Consider the following 27,753-nt stretch of genomic DNA (forward strand, 5'->3'; position numbering starts at 1 on the left):
ATTGAAATGATTTTATAATACGAATAGTATTTAGACAAACATAGGAAACCAATTCCAAAAGGTTTCCAAAAAGATTTCTTTGGTGAATCTTTTTATGGCAAATATTATGGGTTGAATTGTGTCCTCCAAAAAGGTATGTTGAACTCCTAACTCCTATACCTGTGAATGTGACCCTGACTGAAGAAAGTCTTTGAAGATATTATCGGTTAGGTTAACATGAGGTCATACTGGAGTACCAGTTGCTACCAAGTCTAAATCATGGTAACCCCATGAGTGTCAGACTGGAACTGTGCTCCTTGGGGTTTCAACGGCTGACTTTTTTGTAAGTAGACCACCAAGATTTTCTTCTGAGGTGCCTCTTGGTGGATTCAAACCTCCAATCTTTCAGTTAGCAGCTAAGTGTATTAAGTGTTTATACCACCTAGGAACTGGGTCCTAATCCAATATGACTGCTGTTCTCATATAAGAGAAGAGACACAGTAACACAGGAAGAATGCCATGCGATGCTTCAGCTGTTAGCCAAGAGACACCTAGAGCTACCAAAGGCAAGGAAAGAGGCATGGAACAGATTCTCCTGCAAAGCCTCAGAAGGGATCAACGAGGCAGATGCCCTGATCTTGGACTCCCAGGCTCCAGAACTCTGAGACAATAAATTTCTGTTCTCATAAGCCCCCCAGTGTGTGGTATTTGTTACAGCACCCCTAAGACAGCAGATTATTAAGATTATTCTGCCTGAGTTCACTACAGTATGAAATGCTAATATAGTTATTAAATAGTGCAACTAGATTATAAGGAGTGCAAAGTTGTGCAATTACTTAAATGTGCTGGTTCTCAATCACCAAAGTTCTTCTTGGGAATAGCTGAGGTTCCTACAACATCCTGCCCAACGAAAGAGACCGTCTCTTGGGTCTTATGCATTATTTTTTTCTTATTTGCAAATTCTTTTGTTTGTATGCATGTACGTATGTATTGTAAGGAGTCCCTGGTGGCTCAAAGGGTTAAATGTTCGGCTGCTAACTGAAAGCTTGGCAGGTCAAACCCGTCCACAGGTGCTTTGGAAGACAGGCTAGGAGATCTGCTTCCGAAAGGTCACAGCCTTGAAAACCCTATGGAGCAGTTCTACTCTGGACACACGGGGTCGCCATGAATCAAAGTTGACTTGATGGCAACTAACAACAAAAACAAAGTATGTATGTATATAACATTTCTTCTGAGTCTACGTCATCAAAATTCTGATCACTATAACTAAAAAAAGAATTAGGATTTTCTTTTCTTATTGAGTCCAACATGTCCTAGTTAAATTCCCACATGCTGTTATCACTGAGAAAATAATTTCTAAAATTATTATCTAAGACTGATGAATGGAACCAAGAAGATGTGGCAGGGATGTTCAATTTTTTCAACAGAAAGTTCAAAGTATGTAAGCTCATAAATTTTGCTTTGGTCAAAAAATCAAGAACATGCTTCCTTCAACTTTATTTATACCTACTGTTTATTGTAGTCAACCCGTAACATTTAATTTCAAGGGAAATTAAATTTGAATTATTTGACTTCCACTTCTAGCCATGATGGAGCAATAGGGATTGGGTTTAACCTGCAGCCATAAACAACTGAAAAACTGGGGAAAAATATATGGAACAACTGTTTTCAGACACTGGACAAGAGGCAGCACAGGGCTGTGGTCCACAGGTGACAGGAAGCATCTGTGGTGAGCCCCATGATGGCCCTGCCTTTCTACCTGCAGGCAATTTCTGGAAAATATAAGCAAAGGAAGGAAGAATCTAAAGCAAGGTCAGTGGCCTTTCTGAGTTGAAAAGATGAAAACTGGAGTTCAAGGAGAGTGAGGTGACTGGAAATTACAAGGGGGGTTCTGGAAAAGAGGGAGCTACTGAGAAATAAAGCTTCAAAAATCTGCATAGGGGTCTTCTTAAGTCTTTGCTGAGTACTAAACCCAAACCAAATCCATTGCCATTGAGTTGATTCCAACTGATAGCAACCCTAAACGATGGAGGAGAACTGCCCCATAATTTCCAAGCCTGTAAATCTTTAAGGAAGCAGACTGCCCTCATCTTTCTCCCATGGAATGGCTGGTGTGTTCAAACCACCAACCTTTCAGCTAGCAGCTGAACACTCTAACCACTGTGCAACCAGGGCTCCTTGTGCTGAGAACTAGGCCATGTATATGTAGAGTGAAGCTTCACAAAGACAGGCAAAGAACGACCTGGGAATTTCAAGCTAAACAATTCCCAGAGACCATACAGGGCAGCAAGACATTCTAGGTTTCCGCAACTACAGTGAACAGTCCTCATCAATTACCTGGGGGCATTCAGTAGATACCCAAGGAGTCATGACTTGGTAGTAGGACTGAAGAAGGCTACTCCAGACCTGCTCCAGCAAAGCTTAACAAAAGGCTTGAAGGAATCAAACCGATAGGCAAGTAACTAAACTGCCTGCTAAAACAAAGCCCAGCAGAAAACAAAATCCAGTCCTTGAACAATGTCAACATAAACAATATCCAAGACACAATAAAGAATTATTACACATGCTAAAAAACAGAGAAATACGAACCATAACAAGAAACCAGGAGAAAAATCGGTCAGTAGAAATAGATCCAGAAATAACAGAGGTGATGGGATTAACATACAAGAACATTAAAAAAGTTATTAAAACTATATTTAAATATTTAAAGGAACATAAAAATAATGAGAAAACAAAGAGGGAACTTCTAGAGATGAAAAACACAATATCTGGAAAAAAAAGAAAGATGGGGAGTGGGGAGAAAAGAACCTTAGTGATGTGCTTAACAATAGTTTGGCTGGTTCTTCTGGATGCCCCAGAGCCTGGCAACCTCCTCTGGGTCAAATAGGTTGAACTCTAGATATCTAACACACATGTAATTGAAGTCCAAGAAAAAGGTAAGGGAACAGAAAAAATGCCTGAGAATATCATGGCTAAAAATTTCCAAATTTGATAAAAATTATAAATTAATAGATTCAAAAGGCTTGATAAAACCTAGGCAGAATAAATATGAACTGTTCAAGATGATATAATTCATTACAGTCAGCCTCAAGTATAACTTCTAATTGAATAAGTCCTGTCAGCTTGACAACTGGTGGTAGTAAATTAGATAAGGGCATATTAGATCTGATTTACTCCCACTAATTAAGGGAGTGAGATCCATGTTACATTTGCTGACAGGGGTCCATGTTAGACATCATACCACACCATGGAATGCAAAGGATTCTGGTCCTTCATTGTTTATACCAATGCTTGGTGGACTGGATGGGAAATGGGAAATGGGAACAGGACAAGGAGAAGGAAAACTGACAGTATGGAAGTCGTTTATTTAGTGCAAATGAACCATCTGATTTTATGGTGTTCTTATGAGGAACATTCACATTTATTAATGAAACGTTAGAAAAATTCCCTACTCCAATACTTACAAGACTAACAAAGTATTTTAAACTTTAAGAGGTATTAACTTTAATATAAAGTAAGGTATCTCTATTACCTTATTTGAATTTTTTATCTGTTATTGTGGTCATAAACAACCAGTGTTTAAAGCGTTTGAGGCATGAATGTATTAAAACTAATACATCTTATGTTTCATTTAGGTTAACAGTCAACTGGTAAATACTGATTTAAAAAAGTTAAGAAATGCAGCATTACAATTTGAGATGCATTATCTCGGGGAAAAAATGGTTAACAATTAGTTAATTAACAACCAATTCTTCCTTCTAAATCAAATTTTAAAATTCATTTAAAAAATGTCTATTTCTCTGTACTGACCATAGAATTTACTTTTGTTGCAAATTTCATCTTAAAAAAAATTCTCATAGAATTTATGTGGCGTATTTAAAAAAATTCAACCATAGAAAAATAACATGGACTTTAATTAAATAAGATGAATAAACACTGTGCCCAATAACATAAAAAGACCAAATGACATTTCTTTAATATAAAATGTAACATGTATTTTAATTATTTAAATTTAATTACCAGGTAGTTACTTAATAAGCATAAGAGATGACAGCTGGTGATACTTAGCAGCAGTAACACCACCAACTATTGGATTTTCCAAGAGAAGAAAGTTTAAAATTACACAAGAGCACAAACTTAAAAGACAGCACGAGGAGCGGGGACTGGGAGTGGTGGCTACTTACAGTCATCTCGACCAGGCTGAAAGCTGCTGCCCCTCTTGAGTGATGCTGTGTGACTAAGATGACCCAGCACCGAAGAGCGTACATCATTATCAAGATCCAACATGGGGCTATGCAGGCCTGGGCCCCCTGAAAGAAAAAGGCGATGCTTGTACGCACGATATCTATTGTTACCTAGTTGATTTTATGGACTACATCTACGAGGTTATTTCTTGCTCAATTGCTCCACTCTTAAATAAAACATTTACAAAGCAAAATCAAAGGTATTTTCCCTAAATAGCTTTTAAAAGTCATCCCCACTATGACAGATTTGGGGGATTCGATCATTATTTCTGCTTAATATAGAGGTGTGACAAACTGCATGGTGGAGCTTACGTACAGTTTATGAATGCATGTTCAGCAAACTAGGGGGAGATGCCATAAACATAAAAAATCAGGAGAAGACATCAGTTTTCGAAAAACTTGTTGGGACTTGAACAGAAAGTCAGAGTTCTGACTCTTCTATTTCTATTAATGGTGCGCAAACTTTGTCTTCTCCCTGAACATCCCCCTTCCCATCGGAATTCCCAAATCCCATGGGTTCTTTCTTTGGGATGTGGGGTTCTGACTCTGCTGCCAGTTCCAATGCCAGCAACCTAGTTTGGGTCCTTTTTACCTCATAAAGGTAATGCCTCAGAAGCTAACATTTCACTAAGGTCAAGAAACTCTCTTCAGTGTCCTTGGATTAACCTCACTAAAACACTGCTCTCTTTATTCTCTTCCCAGAAGTCTTCCAGAAAACCCTTAGGAGAAAGTCTTCGCCAGTGTCTTCCAATTCAAATTTTCCTGAGAACTAGGAAACAAATTTTCTTAAATGGATCTCAAGAGCTAGTGAGAATGGAATCCCATGTTGCTATGGGAGGTAAGAAGGAAGGTGGCTTTCAGTGGCGGAAGCTTGCCTTTTCATTCTATGAGGCACCTATAAACACCATTCTAAGCTCTAGCTGAGCATTCAAAGGTCTTCAAAATAATCTGAATTCAATATTTACAGCATATTTACTATGCATAAGGTCCTTAAATATTCTATGAAAATATATCTTATATTTTCCTCACTTTCCTTATCCTTTCCACCTGAAAAGCCTCATTCATCTTTTTCTCCATCCATTTAAACCCTTATCCTTAAAGACTCAGTTTGAATTACAGCTATTCCATGAAGTTTCAGGCTCAAAGTGTTACCTATCTTCTCTCCCTTTCTGCAGCAGTTTTAATGTACATAATTCATGTGCCTTTACAGTCTACCTTATATTGTTAATTAACTCTTAAGTATATGTCTACCTTCAAAGCAGACTGTTGTCTTCTTGGGAATAAGGACTGAATATTTTATTTCTGAATTCCCCATATTCATTGGACCTTTCACAAATAACTCTCTTAATATACACTGAGTGAATACTAAATTATTCAATGAGAATTCTATTGTTTCTTTTACAACTTCACAAAAATTCAAAAGCTTATGGACTTATTTTCAGATGCTAAAGATAAAACATATTTACATAATTACAATAATACTTTTATGACACTGATAATGCTAGCTATTCAGTAACACTTAACAAGTATTCACTGAATACCTCCTATGTGCCAGGAATTACAGGCCCTGGAGATAAAGTGATGAATATGGTGTTTCCATTCTGGTTGTAGAGGCAGAAAATAGACCAATAAATAATAAAAGCATAGTAACATGTGCACTACAGAGATTTTATGAGGTGCCGTGATGGGGTGATGTGACAGGTAACATGACTGGTGCTAGTGGACCTGAGGAGACCTCGCAGAAGAGCTGACTGCATGGGCTCCCACCATCACAGGCCATGTACCTGGCACAGCACACGCTGTCTGCCGTATCTTCACAGCTAAGTCTATCAGGCAGGTATTACAGAAGCAAATTAAATTGTTTGAACAGAACTTTTAGTGGGATAGAATTTTATTAAAGACTTACTATGTTCAACCTACTGTGCTAAATGCTTCACATTCATTTCTACTTGGGAGAACATTGCATCTAAGGCAAAAATTTGAATAATCCAATATATTAAAACACAACAAAATAAATGATATGTGATAAAAAAAAATAGAGAGTAAGAAAATATAAACAGTTAAGAAATGATATCTTCATAACTGTTCTTCTATAAAGAGGAAGTAGTGTGTGGAAGCTTTAATGATTTATATGACATTTTCCTTTGAAGTCTGTTCATTCTCCTTGATACTGATTGTAGAATTCAGCAAAATATCAAGATAATAAATTTATGACATACTTTAAAAGGAAATATAAACGGGCCCAGACTTAGCATCACATTAAAATTTTATATAAAAGCTTATATTAAAAATGCAAGAAGAGTGCTTTAATTCAAAATGTTACATGTTACTCTTGAGGACTTCATGACTATAAATTTATGATTAAGAAGAAAAACATTTCCTAGTTTCCTAAAAGTACACTATATACAGTTCTTACTAATAACACAATTGTTAAGTAGATCTGCAGAAAGTTATCGCCCCAAAACTCGTGTTTCTATAACTTTAATTTAAATACTAAATTATTCATACAGCTTAATTTAAGTAAATCTTAAACTCTGAAAGTGTTACAAGACTTTTTTGGTTTTAAAACCAGAAACTGTATGAAGAGTATGCTTCTGTTCTATTAGAAACCACATCACCAGTTTTCTACGGTGCCAAGAATAGAAAGTTTAACATGAACTAACTCCATAATTGGTAATCCAGCATCACCAGCAAGCACAACACAGCATCAGGGAGCCAGACTGACACATATGCCCTCAGGCCTCATGGGCGTCTGAACACATTCGTAGACATTTTTCGAGAAGTGACCAGAAGAGGGCGCTTCAGTGCAGCGTGAGGATGTATAAGCCCTGTACACTTGCCTGAGAGGACACTATCCAAGAAAAGCCCACTTCCCTCACATTTTGCTCCTTTTCTGACAAAAAAAAAAAAAAAGGTCTTACAATGAATTGCTTTACATGGAATTAAGGGGATTATGCTTAGGACACAGAACTAATGAAAATATTTCAAATACCAGCTGTCACTAATTATTCACTATCAGCGTCAAAAGTTTAAAAAATAAAAACCTGAGAATTCTGACACTCCTTTTAAACTTAAATTACATGACTTCTGTTGCTATTGTTATGTGCCATCGAGTCAATTCTGACTCACAGTGACCCTGTATGAGAGTAGAACTACTCCACAGGGTTTCCTGGGCTGTAATCTTTAGGGAAACAGGTTGCCAAGTCTCTCCTCCTGGGTCAGTTTGAACTGCTGACCTTTCAGTTAGCGGCTGAGCGCTTAACCATTGCACCACCACCAGGGATCTTACGTGACTTCTACCCCACAAAAGAAAAACAATTTCTGTAAAATAAAATCAGCGAAAAGTTTTAAAATAATTCACAAAAATTAGTTTTATTTTATCTCGATTGTTTCCCCTCAAAATATGGTCACAGTAGCTCTTAATGTGTTTAAGAGAAATATACACATTATATAAAATACATGTTTATAAAACCATTATGACGTTTCCTTGTATCAGGCTCTCATCTGCCAGCAGATTACATACTATTGAAATGAGGCGACACAGTATCTCTCTCTGAAAACCTAAAATATCGGCCCCTTGAGATCCAAGACATTGTTTAATTATACACACAACTTAAGCTTTCCATCAGAATGCCAGCTTGCAATGGAACCTTCTGCAGGTGACTGGGACTGAAGTTTTCATACAATTGTATTTGACTTTGTTACTTCTAAACTTAATATGTCATCAAGATGAATTCTGAGAGGTCATTTGTTTCCCTGGCAGTAAACTTTCTCTAGAAATGAACTATTCCTAGGAAGTTATTATTTAGAGGTTTGATGAAAACTTTAAGTCTTCATTTGGGCTAATACAAAAAAAAATGCCCCCTACATTTGCAATTGGGGCAGGGATTGATTCCACTAGAGGTCCTCATGGCTATGCGATTGGTATGGTGTTCTGCAACTACTTAGCTCCATGAGTCATAGGCCAACGTTTCATCATCTGTAAAAATTCTACAATCTTTTTTAGCTCCAAAATTTTCCAACTCCATGATTCAAAGTTTAAATTTGAAACTTTAAACCACTGGTGAGAACAAAATGGAAAACATGCATATCCTGCTTATTATCCAGTTAAATTTTACCAGTGTATCAAAGAAAACACACATATATATATATATATATATATATATATATCTTATCTACAGATGTACTTAGAAGAAAAAAATCTTCGAAAACTTAAAAAAAAATTAACTAAGCTTCTTTACTGACGGCAGTGGGTTTGGGTTTTTCACTGACACTCAAGAGTCAGTGTTTTATTTCCCCATATAACAAAGCTTCTCTAATGTGCTAGCAGCATTCTCAAAAGAATTATTTTCCAAATACTGAGTATGCAGGAGAAATTTAACAAATAACAGACATAAAATTAATAAAAATCATTTTAGGAATATTATATAAACCCAGAACAGAAATTTTAAGAAGAGAAAAGCAGACAGAAAATCTGTTTTCAGAAGTTGGAGAAGTTATTTACTTCAGCACACTAATGAAATAATCCTAGTCACGTCACTAAAACGATAAAAGCTATAGTGTAGAAATAATCAAAGGTTTAGAACATACTACTTTTCTTAAAAGGAAATAAACTACCAATTTTTCATAATTTGCTATTAACAAGTTGAAACATTTGCTATTTTTTTCCAACAACGGTAAAATCTTTTTTAAATAAAAAGACTTCAGCTTTTGCTAATCTACAGATCTGGAAGATCTTTTGCAAAGCTCAAAAACTTTTTAAACAATTTATGACTTTAGGGAGACCATACCCCCAGTGCCCTCGAGTCAATTAGAAAATGCTTATTCCACCTAGAATTCCAGTAAATCTTCCAGGAAACCTTATCAGGCATCCTTCAAATCCTTTCAACTCCAGCTGTGCCAGTTTTCCTATTTTAAATGCAAATACAGTCAATATTTGCTTCACAGGCTCTAAACAACATAAAGGGCAGAAGAGACCCTTCTTAAGAGAAGCCTGCAGATGTTGAACCAGGTGAATATGTTTACTATATTTCTCATCTTTCCAGCTTCACAGAGCACGTTTTCTCACAGTCTACTACATTTCTCATCTTTCCAGCTTCGTAGCACGTTTTCTCACAGTCTACAATAGCAAGAGAACTCTGATGCATAGTCTCCAGACTCTCAGAAGGGCGGCAAACTTCCTTACCACCCTTAAACACCTTTGAACATACTTTCCTGTGCACAGCGGGCCCCTGTCCTGTGCTATGGCCCGACCACCCACTGTTGCTTGTTGACCAAACGTGCAGGCCTGGAGTCTCCACAGACACAGGCAGGACAGGATTCCTTTCAAGCACACCACAGGCACGGATTTCAGTGCCAAAGCTGGGGGGCAGAATTACAAATGCCTCCCAAATTAGACCTGTGTCAACAGATAAACATGCTCTTTTTGATCGTATGATTTTCTATATATTTACAACTCTGACAGGGACATTTCCTAAATTTAATCCAAATTAAACGCAAGGAGACGTACTTAACATAGTCATGAAAATCTCACTTCCCCTCTAGGGGAACCAGGATTGCCTTTGGCACGTTCCAGGCAACATCGCTGGTATGTATTTTACATCATTCAAAACAATAGTTGAAAAACAGAAATATATTTTATATATTAAAATACATATTGAACTTTGAGAACCATTTACCAGCTAACACTGGCTATGCAGGTAAGAACCACTTATTTGTAATAAGCTGGATAAGGGAATAATCACAATTACTCATCCTTTTATTAAAGTACTATACTTCTTAGTAGCTACATATAGGTTTAAGTAGAGAAAACATGGTTTGAATATGTAAGTAATGGAATTATTACAAAAATGGCAGAATACAGAATTAAAATATTTGTAATAATCACTATTTTAAAATTACCAATTAATGCTAACATTCAATGCCTGCTTGACATTAACTGTCAAACAATCTTTCCATGAAGGAGGATGTGGTTTAGACATGAAACAGCTCCCAGTTACAGGAAATATTCCTCCATATGTACAGTAAGCCAAAACAACAGAAAAAAAACCAGCTGCTGGATAACAAATCAAAAAGGTCCCTCTGACATGAACCTTGTTAGCCTCTCTGATCTAACAAAGATAGATCATTCATTGTAAGGTGAAGAGAATCTAGCATGAAACAGAAGGAACAAGTACAGAGACCTCAGCCCAGCTCTTTCCTATGATACTCAACAGCTGTTAGCTGTTGTGAATGGTACGTTAGTTTTCAAAAGTAAATCAAATTGTCAAGACCCAGATTATTGACTTCTAAAAACTGCTTAAATTGTGTTAAGTACTAATCAACACAACAGCAGTAGGCTGTAATTACTAGTCTTAATTTTAATTTGGGGGATAAAACTGTCTTTCCAAATTAGACTAAAACACATAGCTGACAAATCTACAATCATTATGTCAAAGACTGCTGACCTGCATTCTGGTGATTAAAACTGACATAAATTTATACTATTTACAAACAATAGTGATAATTTCCAATGGTATGTGCTTCAAATGTAATTCATGGCATACAGGGTGTCATCTGGGTTTTATTCCCCTCTGATAAAGGAGAAAAAGGGAAAAGAAACTCAGAACAACACTTTGTTGGAGGGAAGATTTCTGACTGTAATAATAAACTGGTATTTTCCTCTCCTTCTCTCTCACAAATCTCTCTCCTACATACATCCTTTAGAGTTTATAAATCTTAAAGCAGGTAACTAAAAATCCACTAAGCACTTCATCTTCTAAAGCCAATTTAAAAAGTATTCTGCAGTCACAAGACACAAAACAACAAGTACACAGGTACAGCTACCCGAGCAGAGTTGGCCACAGTGACTGCACACGGGTTAAACGGCCTGTGTGGAAAGCACGTAGTTACAGCGAAGAGAAGACAGAAAACAATTAGTATCTCCTATTAGCAGTTTCTGCAGTAGTGCTTTTCCTTTTTTCTTTTTAAACCAACCTCTAATATTCTGGGCTCATATTTTTATGATAAACATACAGAAAAGGATCTATTTTTTGTATCTCCAGGAAGTAAGCGCCACAGAGGAATCTTCCTGATAACAACTTTATAAGAAAAATTACAGATTTTATTACAAGACTTAACATGCATAACAACACATTTTGCAACTGTCTTTTTAGCCACGGGAATATTTTTATAGTCCACAGAAAACACAATGGCTCTGACAGGGTTCTCGTGGAGGTGGTAGCTAGCACACAGTGAGCTGGGACAAACCTTGCATTATCGCAAGACCAGGATTATATTTCCTTATTAACCTCATTAACTAAAACAGGCCAAATGAATTAGGTACATAAAGGTCATACCTGTATTTTTTATATATCAAGAAAAATACAGTTTAGCTATACCATACATAAATTGTCATGATACAATTTAAGCACGCATTCTATGAGCTTGAGTTGAAAACGTGGCCTTTTTGTATCTTACGGTCCTTGGATAAACATAAACACTGATATTTCTTTCAGCAAGTAATCAATCTACTAATCTGCTGAATGTCTGAAATGAGCAAAAGAGGAGACATTTACAGTCTCCTAACAGTTTCCTTCTACAACAGACCCACTTCACTGTGACAATTCGGCATAAAGCCTTCAGGTAACTTAGCATCTCTAAATTTTCAGAGGACCTGAGACACATAGAAATGTATTCCTTTCTGCCATGTGGCTTATTTTACAAAATCTATGACTTACTTAACCTATTGCCCCTATTCTATATATCTGTGAATAATGCCTTTTGGGAAGTCCTAATTTTAATTAGATATATATTTGAAAAAAGGGAATAATTACTACTTGAGTGGCTGACACCCAATCGCTCTAGTTATTAGATATTGCCAGCATATATTTTAAGAGTTAAACTCATTTTCAGAACAAAGAAAGAAATACGTTTGAAGACCACCTTTAAAAATCCTGTTTGAGAATGTCAGTAGGGGGTTAACCAAAGGCTTTTCCTGGCAGGAAAAGCTGAAGCCTTAGTCTAACTTTGGACCTATTTCACTGAAATTTTAAGAGACAAATGACACTTCTTACAAGGTGGTAAAAGTGTGTTCTGTGTGCAACAATTCAGGACACGGGGCTACCTTGAATACAGGATAACAGAAAAAAAGTTTCAGCCATTTCAGGCTGGACAACAGAACAAACTTCCATCAACATTTAGATTTCAAAATTAGTTTTTAATGTTCATCTTAGTTTTATTCCTGTTTTTTCATCTTTTTCTTCCTTGAGAAAATACAAAAGGTCAAATCTGGGGTACAAAGCAAGGCTCTGGAAGAGAAACAGCAGTATTTGGGGATAAACAGCAGGGTATGTGTAGGGTGCAACGGTAATCCTCAGCTCTGGGTCCTCCTGTTGTGTTTGTACTCTGAGCAGCAATGTCTGCTAGGGTCCCTGCACATTGGTACGACAAAAACTGGGATCCAGAGAAAGAGCTAATGCTGTGTGCATAGGAATACCAACCTTATGCCCCACCTCCGCTGCCACATGTCACACATACAAAGAATCTTTATTAGAGAACAGTAGCTTTTTATGTAAGATTGTCTCTGATAATCTATCAGCATCTTTGAGAAATTCTCTCTGAAGACCACAAGGCTAAGTACAATTAACATTTTCAAACAAAACCCCAAGTAAAGACTTTAAAATATATATTTATATGTTAATTAGATTTTAGATTCTTGCATAAAGACCAGCTTTACTTAAAAAGACACTAGGAACTCTTTTCCAGTCTGAAATACTTATATTCTATCCATTGAAAATTGTATTTTATTCCATGAAACTGTCTCAGTTCTTAGCCATTGTTCTGCTGCGGGTTTATTTAAACAATGACAACCATTTCTCCAGTGTTAAAAGTCCAAGTACAGAACTTTTTAAAACTCACATTCTTTAGATTTAAAATACATCAAATTTTCAATTTGAAAAAGTTTCTGAGACTACTTGAAAAAAAAAAATGAAGATTTATAATAAAGGCTGTGGGATAAATACAGGCATTGTCTTTTTAGGGCAAATGGTTTCTAAGCAATTTCACAGAATACTAGGACTGTTAATTGCCTTTTCAAATGCCAATAATGACCTCTAGCCCTCAGTGGAAAATTACAATCAATGCAAGGAAACTAGTAAGCGGTCCAAGCCAACAAGTAAGTTCTCTACCACTGAGCATGGAGGAACTAGATAAAAACAAACGCAAGGGACTTACGGTAAAAGAAAGGCAGTCAGGTTATTATATCATCCTTTCTACTTCTGTATGTGTTTGGAATTCTCCAAAAAATAAATAAATAAATAATAATAACTGCTTCTGACCTGAACTCAAGAGAACGCAGCAATCTTCCAACTAAAAGGCTCCAACATGTTAGGATTATCTACTGCTATTTTTTTATTCCTGTCACTACACTTACTGATGATGAAAAAGGGCACAGTGTATGCACATTCTCCTGAATGTCAAAAGGAAATTAAATTACAATATAACCTACAAATATGTGACTGATGAACTTTGGAAATGTACACTGCATTGCCATGAAATGTGTAGGTAAGTTAACAGACCTGTAAGGTATAATATTTTTACTTTCTAATCACAAAAGAGTAATTCATGAACCTAACTCTGAGTAAAGCTCATCACTAAGAAGTAGCTCCATTCAGCGTATAATATTATTTCGTAAGTGATGAGAAGTTCTACAACAGGCTTGTCCAGGGTGAATGAAAAAGGTGAAGAGCTCCAGTTCCACAAATGCACTTTAGTAGACCTAGTTCCACAAAGCCAAAAAAACAACAAACCTGTTGCCATCGAGTTGATTACAGAGTACAACTGCCCCATAAGGTTTCCAAGGAGCAGCTGGTAGATCTAACTGCAACCTTTTGGTTAGCAGCCAAACACTTAACATGGATATATAAACTCATGAGGGCAGGTAAAGGGTGTATTTCCATTTACGTCCAAGAAATAGTCAGATGCTTATCAAATGTTTCAGGTATGGATATGGCAAGATATATGACTTTTCTGGAACTTTTCCAATTTCCAATAGTCTATAGGCATACCTCATTTTATTGTGCTTCACTTTACTGTGCTTCACAGATACTGAGTTTTTTACAAGTTGAAGGTTTGTAGCAACCCTGAGTCGAGCAAGTCTCTCGGCACCATTTTTCCAACAGTGTGTGCTCACTTTGCATCTCTATATCACATTTTGGCAATTCTTACAATATTTCAAACTTTCTCATTATTATTATGTCTGCCATGGTGATCTCTGATCTTTGGTGCTACTATCGTAATTGTTTTGGGGTGCCACGAACCATGCCCATATAAGACAGCGAACTTAACTGGTGTGTGTTCTGAATGCTCCACCAACCAGCCGTTCCCACAACTCTCTCCCTCTCCTTGGGCATCCCTATTACCTGAGACACAATACTGAAATCAGGCCAATTTTTTATTAACCCTACAAAGGCCTCTAAGTGTTCATGTGAAAGGAAGAGTCGCATGTCTGTCACATTAAATCAAAAGCTAAAAATGATTAAGCCTAGTGAAGAAGGCATGTCGAGAGCTGAGAGAGGCCGAAAGCTAGGCCTCTTGGGCCAAACAGTTAGCCAAGCTATGAATGCAAAGGAAAAGTTATTGAAGGAAATTGAAAGTGCCACTCTAGTGAACACACGAATGATAAGAAAGTGAAAGAGCTTTATTGCTGATATGGAGAAAGTTTTAGTGGTCTGGGTAGAAGATAAAATCGGCTACAAGATTCCCTTAAGCCAAAGCCTAACCCAGAGGAAGGCCCCATCTCTCCTCAATTCTATGAAAGCTGAGAGGTGAGGAAGCTGAAGAAACGTTTGAAGCTAAGCAGAGGTTGGTGCATGAGGTTTAAGGCAACAAGCCACCTCCAAAATACGAAAGTGCAAGGTGAAGCAGCAAGTGCTGATGTAAAAGCTGCAGTAAGTTATCCGAAGATCTAGCTAAGATAACTGATGAAGGTGACTATACTCAACAACAGATTTTCAACGTAGATGAAACAGTCTGACATTGGAAGAAGATGCCATCTAGGACTTTCATAACCAGAGAGTAGAAATCAATGCCTAGCTTCAAAACTGAAAGGATAGGCTGACTCTCTTGTTAGGGGCTAATGTAGCTGGTGACTTTAAGTTGAAGCCAAAGCTCATTTACCATTCTGAAAATCCTAGGGGCCTTAGGAATTATGTTAAATTTACTCTGCCTGTGGTCCTTAAATGGAAAAACAAAGCCTAGATGATAGCATATCTGTTTATAACATGGTTTACTGAATATTTTAAGCCCACTGTTGAGACCTACTCCTCAGAAAAAAAGATTCTTTTCAAAATATTACTGCTCATTGACAACGGTCACCCAAGAGCCCTGATGGAGATATACAAGGAGATTCATGTTGTTTTCATGCCTGCTAACACAACATCCTTTCTGCAGCACATGATCAAGGAGTAATTTTGACTTTCAAGTCTTACTATTTAAGAAATACATTTTATAGGGCTATAGAAACCCTGGTGGCGTAGTGATTAAGTGCTATGGCTGCTAACCAAAAGGTCAGCAGTTTGAATCTGCCAGGTGCTCCTTGGAAACTCTATGGGGCAGTTCTACTCTGTCCTATAGGGTCACTATGAGTCAGAATCAACTTGACGGCAGTGGGTTTTGGTTTGGATATAGCTTTCATATACAGTGATTCTTCTGATGGATCTGGGCAAAGTAAATTGAAAACCCTCTGGAAAGGATTCACCACTCCAGATGCCATTAAGAACATTTGTGACTCATGGGAGGAACTCAAACTATCAACATTGACAGGGATTTGGAAGAAGTTGATTCTAACCATCATGGACGACTTTGAGGGGTTCAAGACTTCAGTGGACAAAGTAACTGCAAATGCGGCAGTAATAGCAAGAGAACTAAAATTAGAAGTGGAGCCTGAAGATGTGACTAAATTGCTGTAACCTCATGATAAAACTTTAATGGATGAGGAGTTGCTCCTTATGGATAAGCAAAGAAAATTGTTTCTTGAGATAGAACCTACACCTGGTGAAGATGCTGTGAACATGTTGAAATGACAACAAAGGATTTAGAATATTATGTGAACTTGGTTGATAAAGCAATGGCAGAGTTTGAAAGGACTGACTCCAACTTTGAAAGAAGTTCTACCATAGGCAAAATGTTACCAAACAGCATTGCATGCTATAGAGAAATCTTTCATGAAAAGAAGACTCACTTGCAAACTTCACTGTTGTCTTATTTTAAGAAATTGTCACAGCCACCCAACCTTCAGCAACCGCCACCTCGCTCAGTCAGCAGCCATCAACACCAAGGCAGGACCCTCCATGGGCAAAAAGATTACGACTTGCTGAAGGTTCAGATGATGGTTAACATTTTTTAGCAATAAGGTATTTTTAAATTAATGTATGTACATTTTTTAGACATAATGCTATTGCACACTTAATAGACTATAGTATAGTATAAACATAACTTTTATATGCACTGGGAAACCAAAAAATTCATGTGACTTGTTTTACTGCAGTATTTGCTTTACTGAGGTGGTCTGGAACCAAACCCACAGTATCTCTGAGGTTGCCTGTACTCAGATTGTCTCTTGGAAGCGTTAAGTAGGAACGAACATCCTTTGTAAAACCATGTATCCTGTTTATGTCTGGAGAACATTATCACCTCTTTAGGGAAGTGGGGTGGCATTTATCTGACACCCACTAGGTATCTGGAATACTTACTTCCTTTCCGTGCCTCTTTATCTAGATATTTCACGTTCATCATTTAGGTTCAATTGAAATATCACTTTTAGAAAACTTCCTTGGACACGCCTCCTCACTAGATTGGGTAAAATGCTTCCACAGAACTCTGTACTCCTCGCTTCATAGTGCTTTTCCAGTGATAATTAAATACTTACTTGATTTTTAAAAATACATGTCCTCCCACTAGACTACAAGCCCCACCAGGTCAGAGGTCACACTGGCCTTGTTCCCCAGTGTACTTGCAGCACGGTGATTTCAGCCACCTTGCCAGGATCACTGGGAGGTGTTAGAAAACACTAGTGCCTGGACTCTACTCCCAGAGACTCTATGTAATAGGTGTGGGTGGGGTGGGGGACAGGAATTGGCAGTTTTAAAAAAATCCAAGAGATTCTAAAGGCCAGTTAAGGGCTGAGAACACTGTCTAACATAGGCTCAAAAATTATTAGCTGAAAAATAGAGAAACAAAGGCATTCTGCAGCCATTATGTTTAGTGATCTTTCCCAAAGACCACAGCCTATGTACATCATTTGCTGTCATTTCTTCTTGCTAAAACTATAATTAATGACATTAATACACATTTTGATGTGGCTTCAATAAGGCAGTATTTGGGTTTTCCTAAATATCAAGAATTGGAGCTGGGAAGTATTCAAATCCAAACACACTAGGTTCACGATGAAACTATTGTACAAATAAATGTGACTTCTCCATGTCCTTCATCCTGTGTAGGGCTGTTCTCTTGTCACTTCACTGAAGCCTCTTGGAAACCTTACTGTATCACTATTCTTTATTTTATATCATCTACTTAAGATCTCAGGCGACAGAAACTGCATTTCCAAGGCCATCCACAACAGCCTCAGTGCAAAGCTAAAGGGCACTTCTCATCTTATTTTTCACCTTAAAAACCTCAGTGAACACTCCCCTTCTCTTTAGTTGTGGTGACAGTAGACCCTCGTGTTTCCCTCCGGCTCCTGACCGCTCCTTCTTAGTCTCCTTTGCTGACTCCTCTTCTTCTACCAGCCCCTTCGATATTGTTGTTCCTCAGGATTCTGGTCTAGCTTTTTGTCTTTTTTCATCTCCTTGGGTGAATGTATCAACTCCCTGGAGCCACAGCCAAATCTCTCTCTTTAAATCCAACACCCTTGTTGGACAGCCCCACTTACATGTCAGACAACTCAAAATCAACTTGTCTCAAAAACTGGGAAAAAAAATAATTTTTCTCCCCTGTCCACTCACTGGAAACCTTACGGTGGCAGTTCTGCTCTGCCCTATAGGGTCGCTATGAGTTGGAATGAACTCAACAATAATGGGTTTGGTATGTTTCCTAAGTCAATGGCGCAATCACCCTAACTATGTCAGACATCTGAGAACCATCTTGTTCCCTTCTTCTTTCAATCAATTACTAAAGAGAATAACAAGTCTATTTCCTGAATAGTTCTTGAATCCATATACTTCTCCACATTTCCACACCACTATCCTGGTTTTTTTTTTTTTTTTTTTATACTGGGTTAGGTGCCTGCATGATCTTACTGGCCTCCTAACTGGCTTCCCTGTTTCCAGACTTCCTCCCTCTAACCCATTCACCGCACAGCAGCTAGAGTGGTCTTTGAGAAAGTAAGTCTGATCATGTCTTTCCCCTGGTTAAAATTCTTCAATGGTTCCCCCATCACCCACGGGTGCAGTTCCCAGTAAACCCAGTGCTGTCGAGTCAATTCCGACTCAGATGCAGTTCAGTCTCCATAAAATAGCTAACACAGCCCTTCATAACCTAGCCCTATTTAACTCTGGCCTTGACTCTTACCACTGTGATCACATTCTGAGCTCCAATGACCCAGAGGAATTCACCGTGCTTCCTCCTACCCTGTGTACGTCTAGTCTCTCTCCCTGGAATGGTCTTTAACTCTTGCCTCCCTCCTTCCCTGATGTCTGCCTAACACAGATACACCTCAGATCTTAAAACAAATGCCACTTCCTTCAAATCTCAGAATGTCACCTCCCTGGCCTCAAAAATTTGGACCAGATGCGCTCCTAACTGCCACCACAGCACATTGCTTGTTTCCAGTCTTAGACTGCAGCACACTGCATGCCAACAGCTTACCTGTCTATACCTCCATTATTACGCAAACTTCTTGCGAGCAAGGCACTTGTGTATTGTGTTTACCACCCTGTCCCTAGCACTCAACGGTGTCTGGCACACAGTAGGCATTCAATACAATCTTTGTTGAATGACAGAATTGTAAAAATAAAAGTTGAAAAGCCTGCATTCAAATGTAGCTGTGATTTCTTTCTTCAAATTTCCTGAGGGGCTTTGCCCTGTTGGGGTTGTTCCCTTTTCCAGGCAGCCTGGCAGGCTACTTCCCATTCTTCTGGCTCTTACTAACACGTGGCCTTCTTAAGACCTTCCCAAAGCAGTCACCTGAAGCGTTCTCCTCAGTTATTCTCCTTCAGACTACTCTGTTATTTTTCTTAATATCACCACGGTTTTTATTTTGTTAGTTAAGTATTTAACAACTTTCTCTCCTACTACAGAGTAAGCCCATGAGGGCAGGGGCCATGCCTGCTTTACTCACCACTGTCTATCCAGTACTTGTCATTTACTCACCGCTGTCTATCTTGTACTTGTCACTAACTCACCACTGCCTATCTAGTACTTGTCACTTACTCACCACTGTCTATCTAGTACTTGTCATTTACTCACCACTGTCTATCTGGTACTTGTCACTTACTACTATCTAGTACTTGTCATTTACTCACCACTGTCTATCTAGTACTTGTCACTTACTACTATCTAGTACTTGTCATTTACTCACCACTGTCTATCTAGTACTTGTTATACTGCCTGGTATGTAGCAGGGACTCAATATATATTGGATGAAATAATGAAAGAATAACCTTAAGGACTAATATCATCTACAATATCATACTGCCTCCCCCCAAATTTTAATGGTTTCCTGAACCAAACCTCTGTCAATACTGCTGGTCATCATGGGCATTGACATATTAAAAAAAGAGGACAACAACAGGTACAGATACCAGGAAAATTAGGTAATTGTTCCCTTAATAATTAAGCTTTGCCAAGAGTTGATAAAGTGGCATTAAGGAATATCACAATAAACTGGAAGAGAAGCTGCCTTGCCTTTCAGGTCTTTTACATGGCCCTCTTTGCAACGGTGCATGAGCTGAAGGATCCACTTGTGTTGGGCTCCAATACACTGCCAAGCAGGGTCACCAGGTGCGTGAAGATCAGACAGATACCTGAAAAAGAAGTTCAAGGCTGGTAGCTATAAATGAGGCTAAAAGTAAAAGTTAGCATATTTTAAAATCATTAAGTGTTTAAAAATCTACAATTTTATCAATTAGTAAAGCATTTGTCAATATTAGTCTTTAGTTCTCAATGAAATATATTCAAATTTCTTTTCATGCAATTAACAAATAATAGTTTAAAAAAAAAAAGTCAAAGACTTTCTAGAAAGGCAACCAAGAGGACTAAGCTGACTTGCAATGGCCCTATCTACTTAGTGTGAGCTTACTTTATATTTACATTTAGTTCACAGTGTCTCCACTTAGTGAGAAGTCACTAGACAAAAACAAGGTAGGAGCCAGCAAAGGACACCCAGAGGTATTTCCTCCCCCTCCCTTTTTTTGAATTTATTCCTTTAGTAGCTATAGGGTCACTATTAGTGGGAATCCACTCGGAAGGCAATGGGTTCGGTTTTGGTTTTTAGTATGAAAATGTTGCCACTAGATGTCGGTGTGACACTGTTTTCTAGGACAATCTAGCTATGCAGCAGCTGAAGCTTAACAGAAAACCAAATCCGTGGGGTGGATTTCAACCCTGCAGCACAAAGTAGACCTGCCCCACAGGGTTTTTAAGGCTGTAAATCTTTATGGAAGCCGACCGCCACAGCTTTCTCCCGTGGAGCAACTGGAGGGTTCCAACCTCAGACCACTGAGTTAGTCAAGTAAGTTGTCCAATGTGAAGAGCTAGTGCCCGCTATGCTGCACTGCTTCCTCTGAAGGCTGCCCCGCTTCCTCTGAAGGCTGCCCCCCACACCCTGGGGCACCCATCTCTTTTAATAGTACTGCTTTTTGTTTTTTTAAATATTCCCATTTAATAACTTTAATTTCTCTTTCACTGATCACTAAATACCATCTCTTTTAATAGTACTGCTTTTTGTTTTTTTAAATATTCCCATTTAATAACTTTAATTTCTCTTTCACTGATCACTAAATACCTGAAAACCAGATATCTTTTTCAAGGCTAGAACCGTCTAGAGTCTCCTTTACAGTGAGCCCTGCACACTCCTGCAGCCTAAGGATCCCCAACCAGTGTGGTCAGCACACTGCCTTACAATAGCTGGGTTATGCACAGGGAGCTCCCATCCCCACCCTGCCTTTCATGATCTGGGGTGCCACAGGGTACACAACCACAGCACCAAGGCGGTCTGAGAGCCACTGCTCAGCAGGAAGAAGAGATGGCTAAGCAGTGAGGGTACCTCTCCTTTCACCACACTGTCAGGATTTTCTTACCCTTACAGAGTGAATATTCTACAACTACTCTCAAATTATTTAGTACGCAGAAGAAGTTTGGTGTCCTATTTATACCCCTAAATTTCTGCTTTTTTTTTTTTTTTTCACTTTTATATTCCCATGTCATCAGCCAGTCTCCTGTTTCCCCCAAATTAGCTTTAAGGGTTAGGTCATGTATCCAGTACCATACAATATACATGATTAGTTAAAATACTTGCAGAAGGCTTACCTTATATAACGTTTTTGGTCATGTAAGGTTGACGGTGTCTCAAGCAATTTCTCTAGAAGTAATTCTCTTAAAGCTTCAATTCGTGTTTCTACTTCAGCATAATCTATTTTAAAAAGGAAAAAATATACAAGGGTTACAGAATGGAAACTTAAAATGAAATTATGGAACAGTAGTTGCTTTAGAAGGGTGCAGGGCTTGACTGAGAAGGGACACAAGTGATGAAAGCATTCTGTATTCTGCCGGGGTGTGGGTTACATGGGTCACGCATTTGTCAAAACCTGGTGACCTGAAACTTGAAAGGTCTGTGCATCTCACTGCACGTAAATTTTACCACAACAGGAAAAGTAAAATAAGGTTTTCTGAGTCCTTCTGGATTTCATTTATGAATTTAATAACGCCCTGTGATACTTCTCCTAGTTGGTTAAGGCTTTACCCTACGGCATTTTAATTTAAGATTTTCCAGTTTTCTGTAACTCTAACATCAGAGGTAATTTCAAAAGTTGTTTACTTTGCTTTAACGTAAGGTTAGAATTCTTAAATATGTCCTTCTGAAGAGGGAAGACCTAACATAGGTTTCCACGTCTGTAAAGTATCTGTATTTATTCTTTCCAGTAAAATGAAGATTTTTTTTTTAACAGAATGATGGTTAACAAACAGCAAAGAATGGCCGAAGCTTGGCTATGACTGCGGTAGCTCATTTCCACTACATCTCGGTAGAAAAGTCGTCAAGTTAGTTTTTTGAAGTAATTGTTTTTACACTTTAAAAAGAACACCATATAAACAAAAATTAAAACACATGCAGAGTAATTTCCACATTCTTCCTGCAAAAGGAAAGAAGAAAATCTAAAAGTAATAAACAAATCTTACATTTCTTGAAAACTTGCACCTCTGTTTTCCCAAAGAGTGACTTGGCCTTTTCATAATCATTGATAACCACATCATAATCACCCTTTAAAATAAAGAAACATTTTAGAGACTGTCAGTAAAGCATAATGACATAAAGACATTTGCTTAAGATAACAAACATCTTAGAGAATCTTTCCATTTATGACAACTACGATCATAGGAACATAAACATGTAACTCTACCTTTTGAATATTCCTTTCAATATTTAGAGGGAGGTTGAAAAGAAACTTAAATCGCTGGAGCACATTGAGTGCATTTCTAGTGGAATCTGCCTTGTCCTTTCGACCTAAAACTTCTTGAAATAATGTGTCTGCAGTATTACTCGCTCCTGTTATAAAAGGAAAAAAGAAACTTGGATAAAAGCTGACTTTAATCAGAAAATGTGAAACTGGGCACTGGAAACAAAAATGTTAGACTATTGTAGTTTTACATTAAAACTTAATAGATTATTTTTAAAAGTTAGGTATAATGGGGATCTTTTATGGATTGCTAAAATACAATTCCCATTTTGCCTGCTAAGTCTTTTCATATGTTAAGAATGGTATCTAATTAAAAATAAACATATTTACCATGCCCCCCAAAATTCTCTAATGCAAATGAATGTACATAAAATTAGCTACACTCTTCTAAATTTTATACTAATTATGGGCCCTTAGGTTATTTCATTAATTTAGACAGCAGCTTCACACACACATACACACATGTACACACACACATACTGCATTATGCTAGTTAATAAATTCCATGGATTCAGTAACTACATATGTGGTAATACATAAAACAAGAAAAATATTTTCCAAAATGTTGTTCAAAAGAAATATTTTGAAATGAATCCTATTTTCTTGGTAGAACTAGTTTATGTAGTAGGCACAGAAAATTACATAAAGCAATTTAAAATGACTAACATATTATCAAGTATTTTTAAAATCAATTCTTATAAAGATATATGAATCGAACATTTCATAATTGTTTTTACCTAAAATGACCTCAAACTATATGAATCAGTGTATGAATCAGTATAATGAAAGAAATGCTTTATCTAAAGCAAAATTTACAGTGTACAGAAATAGTTCAAATTTTTCACCTTGTGAATTATTTTTAATTAGCCACAAGGAAAGGGGGAGAGAAAGGATAAACTGTGTTTGGCTGTTTGATGGCTGCTTGTAAAAAGTTTCTACATTATCTGGTCTAGTGAGTCTACTTTAAGCAAAGATGAAAAAATGACGTTGGTCTCACTGGGTGGCTGCAGGCCATAGTCTCTAGTCAGCACCGTGGGTGGCCTGACCACGTTAAAAGTCGCTTTTGTAAAATAATTGCTTTATCTAAATGATGTTTAAATTATGCTGAAATTTTAAAAGCTTGATATAAAAACTTTGTTTTGTCAAGATACCTGTTTTCACCACAGCTATTTAATGTTGAATACTGAACTTCCATTAAAAGATGAGAAAAAAATATATTCCCTTCTTGCAACCACACCACACAATGATGTTTAAATGAATATTTGATATCTGACTAGGGCTAAAACTTTTTGTTCAAAGAAAAATTTAATGTATTTGTTTATCATTTTAAAAATACAACTTCATGAACTGAGGTTTCATAAATGAAGAGGTATGTGAACAGCACTGTTTTTTTTTTTTTAAAAAAAAAACCTTAATTACTTACATGTGGGCTTTAGATGATAAGTCCCCAAGCACTTATTTTCTTTTTTTGTACAGGGAAAAAATTTGGGGCAAAAAGTTTAAGAGCTCAAAATTAGATTTTTATCATTTTAAGGTATTTAAAAAATTACCAACTAATAATTTTATCTCCTCTAAAAGGCATAAAAACAGAGAAAATCCACTTATAGTCAGATAAAAGATAAACACTTTACAAAGAATAATTTATATACAGGAACTAATTACAAAATTATAATGTTAATTCATTTATACAGAGATGTATGTATTTACACATGGAGAATTCTAATTTATGCATAGTGAAATTACAAAATGATAATTTTAATTAACAATTTCTGCCTATAAATTATTATTCTGCTGTGAATTTTACTGCATACACACAATAAAATGTTGGACGTTCACCACTCTTTGATAATGGGACAATTATATCCAGTAATAGAATAAATGACAGCAGTGAAACCAAGATTTATGCAGGCAGTGAAAAACCACCAGCAACTCACGAAATGAACCGTACATCTCTGTATTCGCTAGGGGTACGAAGGAGGGAAAAGAACACCTAAAGCACAGTGGTGCTCTGCACCATGAGCAGGTACCCCGGGTCCTCCAAGCAGTGAGAACATGCGTGCCTACAGCAGCTGGCAGGGGTCTGAGAGTCCAGCACAACCACACAACAAATCTCACTGACCGCATGGCCATAAAAACCACAACTTTGGCATTACAGGTTTCACAGCAAACCCTGATCTTCCTTTTTACCAGCCCTGAGCCAGCCAAGACCAGAAATTTCATCCTTTATCCTCACTCTGGGCTGATCTCAACACCATGCACGCCGACAGTCACCAGCGCAGCCCTAGACATAAAGGAACCGAGACCAAACAGCAACGCTACGGTTAACAATACTCAGCTGCCACAGTTGCAGTGGGCCCACATCATAATGAAATTTTTCTACAGTGTAAGAGGGGAAGAGGGTCACGTTAGCACTGCACACTAACCAATCAGATTCATACCTGCCAACCAATCTTATATCCTTAACTGCAAAAAACAGCAAAAGAAGAAAAAAAAAAACTTTAATTGTGCCAGGAAGTCCTGTTACCTAGAAAACCTAGTTCTGTAATTCTAACGGTGTTTTATAATTTCATGCATGTTTACTTAATGTGAACATTATGTATTTTTCTCTTATTTCCAAGTGACCTTATTGGTCCTTTTCTAGGTATGGACACTTGAGACACTGGATCTGTTTGACGAGCACGGGGGAGGGAAAAAGTACTCAAGGCACTCATACCACATAATACAATTTATCCCAGGGCAGGCGAGTTGCATGAGATTTAGGAAATGAAACATTACAGCAGCTGGAAAACTAAGAAAAGTTCAGTTTTTTTTAGTTAAAAGCATAACAAAACCAGGGACACAAAGAGAACCACGTGCTGTGACTGACTCAGTTCCTCTTAACAGACTCTAAGAAAATGATTAGACTGCTACCTATAACAAATATCATTTCATTATGTCAATAGTACCTTTAGCAATATTAACCCTTGCTTACAATGCCGTTCCTGACACTAAAACTTTATTAACTCCACATGAAGTACACAAAACCAGAATTTTGTGAATGAGAACGGTGTGTGTTGTGCTGAAGCCGGCTAGTGTCCCTTCTCAGCTTCAGTTCAGGAGTGTCTGGTTGGCAGTTTGACATCAACCACAGTGGGAGGACTTACAGCTTGGAAATCAGCAAATGCTAAAACTAGGGTTCTGGTGGGGTGTTTTTGGTTTTTTCTTTTTGGAGCATATTTACCAGCACACCACTGACTAAGGCTTAGAAGTCAATCCTTTTTATAAACGTAACTCTTACATTCTTAGAGTTCCAAATCTGCTAGGAAAAGGCTTCCTTATTTAATTATAACACAGGACTTGGGTAAAATCATTCAGTCTTGTTACTTCGACTACCATCTCTATGCTTGTGAGTCCCAAATCTGTATCTCAAGATATGCCTGTTAACACTAATCTTTATTTTTACTAGATGCTATGAGTTGGAATCGACTTGATGGAAACGGGTTTGGTTTTGGGTTTAGACATATGACAACCAATGTAGTCAACATTTACTCTACGTTTGGTGTATTAAAAACTGTACATGTATTAATTCATTCAAACTTGTTTATGACCCTGTAAGATATAAAGATAGGCACTATCATGGTCTCCATTTATAGTGGAAGCAACTGAAACACAGATGGGTAATGCCACTCGTCTAAATTTTAATGTCACACAGCTTGGGCGTGGTGACAGCTAGAAAGATACTCATTGGTATGACTCTGAGGAATCTCACACTCTACATACATGTCATAAATTGAACTGAAATTTTTCCTTTCCTCATTCCTCAAGCCTGCTCCTCTTCCTCTGTTTGAGGCCAGAAATCTGGAAGTCATCATTGTCTACTTCCTTTTTTTACTTGCCACATCGATGCAGTGGGCAAACTGCCTAACTTACCTCCTTAACATCTGTCTTTCACTCTGTCTTCACCACCTCTGTTCTGGTTAAAAGTCCTCACCATTTCTACTCTTATAACTACACACTCCTATCTGGTCTCCCTTCTTGACTCTAATCCAGCTCCCTTCTAATCCATTCTTTACCCAGCTGGCAGAAAGTTCCTTAAAAATTTTGTAACATCACTCCCTCATTAGAATCTTTCCAAGGTTCACATTTGTCTTTGGGATAAAGACAATTTCTACAACACCACACAGAAGCTGTCATGAGAGCCCCATCTCCCTTGCAGTCTCACGAATCACTTCTGCATGCTAGCCGAACTGGACGACAGCCCCTGGGACTCTAACCAATCACTTCTGCACACTAGCAGTACTGGACGACAGCCCCAGGGACTCTAACCAATCACTTCTCCACACTAGCAGTACTGGACGATGGCTCCTGGGACTCTAACCAATCACTTCTGCACACTAGAAGTACTGGACGATGGCTCCTGGGACTCTAACTTTGTGCCTTCCTGCTCATGCTACCTACCCTGCCTGGAACACACCAGTATCCACTTAGCAACCCACTCACCAACCCCTGCTTCCCTCGCTACCTTCCACTCCCTCATAAGGTTCATGCCGCCCTTCCCTGGGATTCTCTCCACCCCACTTTTCAGTCAGGTGCCTCCATGCATGCTCCAGATGCATCCCAGGGTTACCACTAGCAGACTGTCATCACACCATAATCTAATCACCTGCTTATTGGTCCATATCTTCCACTACACTATAAACTCTTAGAAGGCAAACAGGAAGTTTTATCTTTTTATTCCTAGGACAGAATGAGCATGTGCTCAATAAATGCACTCTTCTATATCAAAGGTTCTGTATTCTTTCTACTTAGAGAGGTGGTGTAATATAGCACAGGCTGGCCCCACTCACATGGTACTGCAGGGCCATAAAATGGCTGTGCAAGTTGAAACCGAGCAAAGC

The 27,753-nt window shown here is 37.9% G+C and overlaps 1 protein-coding gene across 5 annotated transcripts in view; it reads right to left on the reverse strand.

Annotated features, from left to right (window-relative positions):
* EXOC2 (exocyst complex component 2) overlaps window positions 1-27,753 on the reverse strand; it is a 313,056-nt gene that overhangs the window by 181,869 nt on the left and 103,434 nt on the right. For all 5 annotated transcript variants that reach the window (XM_049882080.1, XM_049882096.1, XM_049882088.1 and 2 more), the window contains exons 8-12: window positions 22,820-22,965; window positions 22,599-22,680; window positions 21,732-21,834; window positions 20,109-20,227; window positions 4,164-4,289 (exon numbers count right to left, since the gene is read on the reverse strand). In XM_049882080.1, the coding sequence (XP_049738037.1) occupies window positions 4,164-4,289; window positions 20,109-20,227; window positions 21,732-21,834; window positions 22,599-22,680; window positions 22,820-22,965 (576 nt within the window). The remainder of the gene's footprint in view (window positions 1-4,163; window positions 4,290-20,108; window positions 20,228-21,731; window positions 21,835-22,598; window positions 22,681-22,819; window positions 22,966-27,753) is intronic.

This window comes from Elephas maximus, chromosome 1 (genome assembly GCF_024166365.1).
Source record: "Elephas maximus indicus isolate mEleMax1 chromosome 1, mEleMax1 primary haplotype, whole genome shotgun sequence".
NCBI lineage: Eukaryota > Metazoa > Chordata > Mammalia > Proboscidea > Elephantidae > Elephas > Elephas maximus.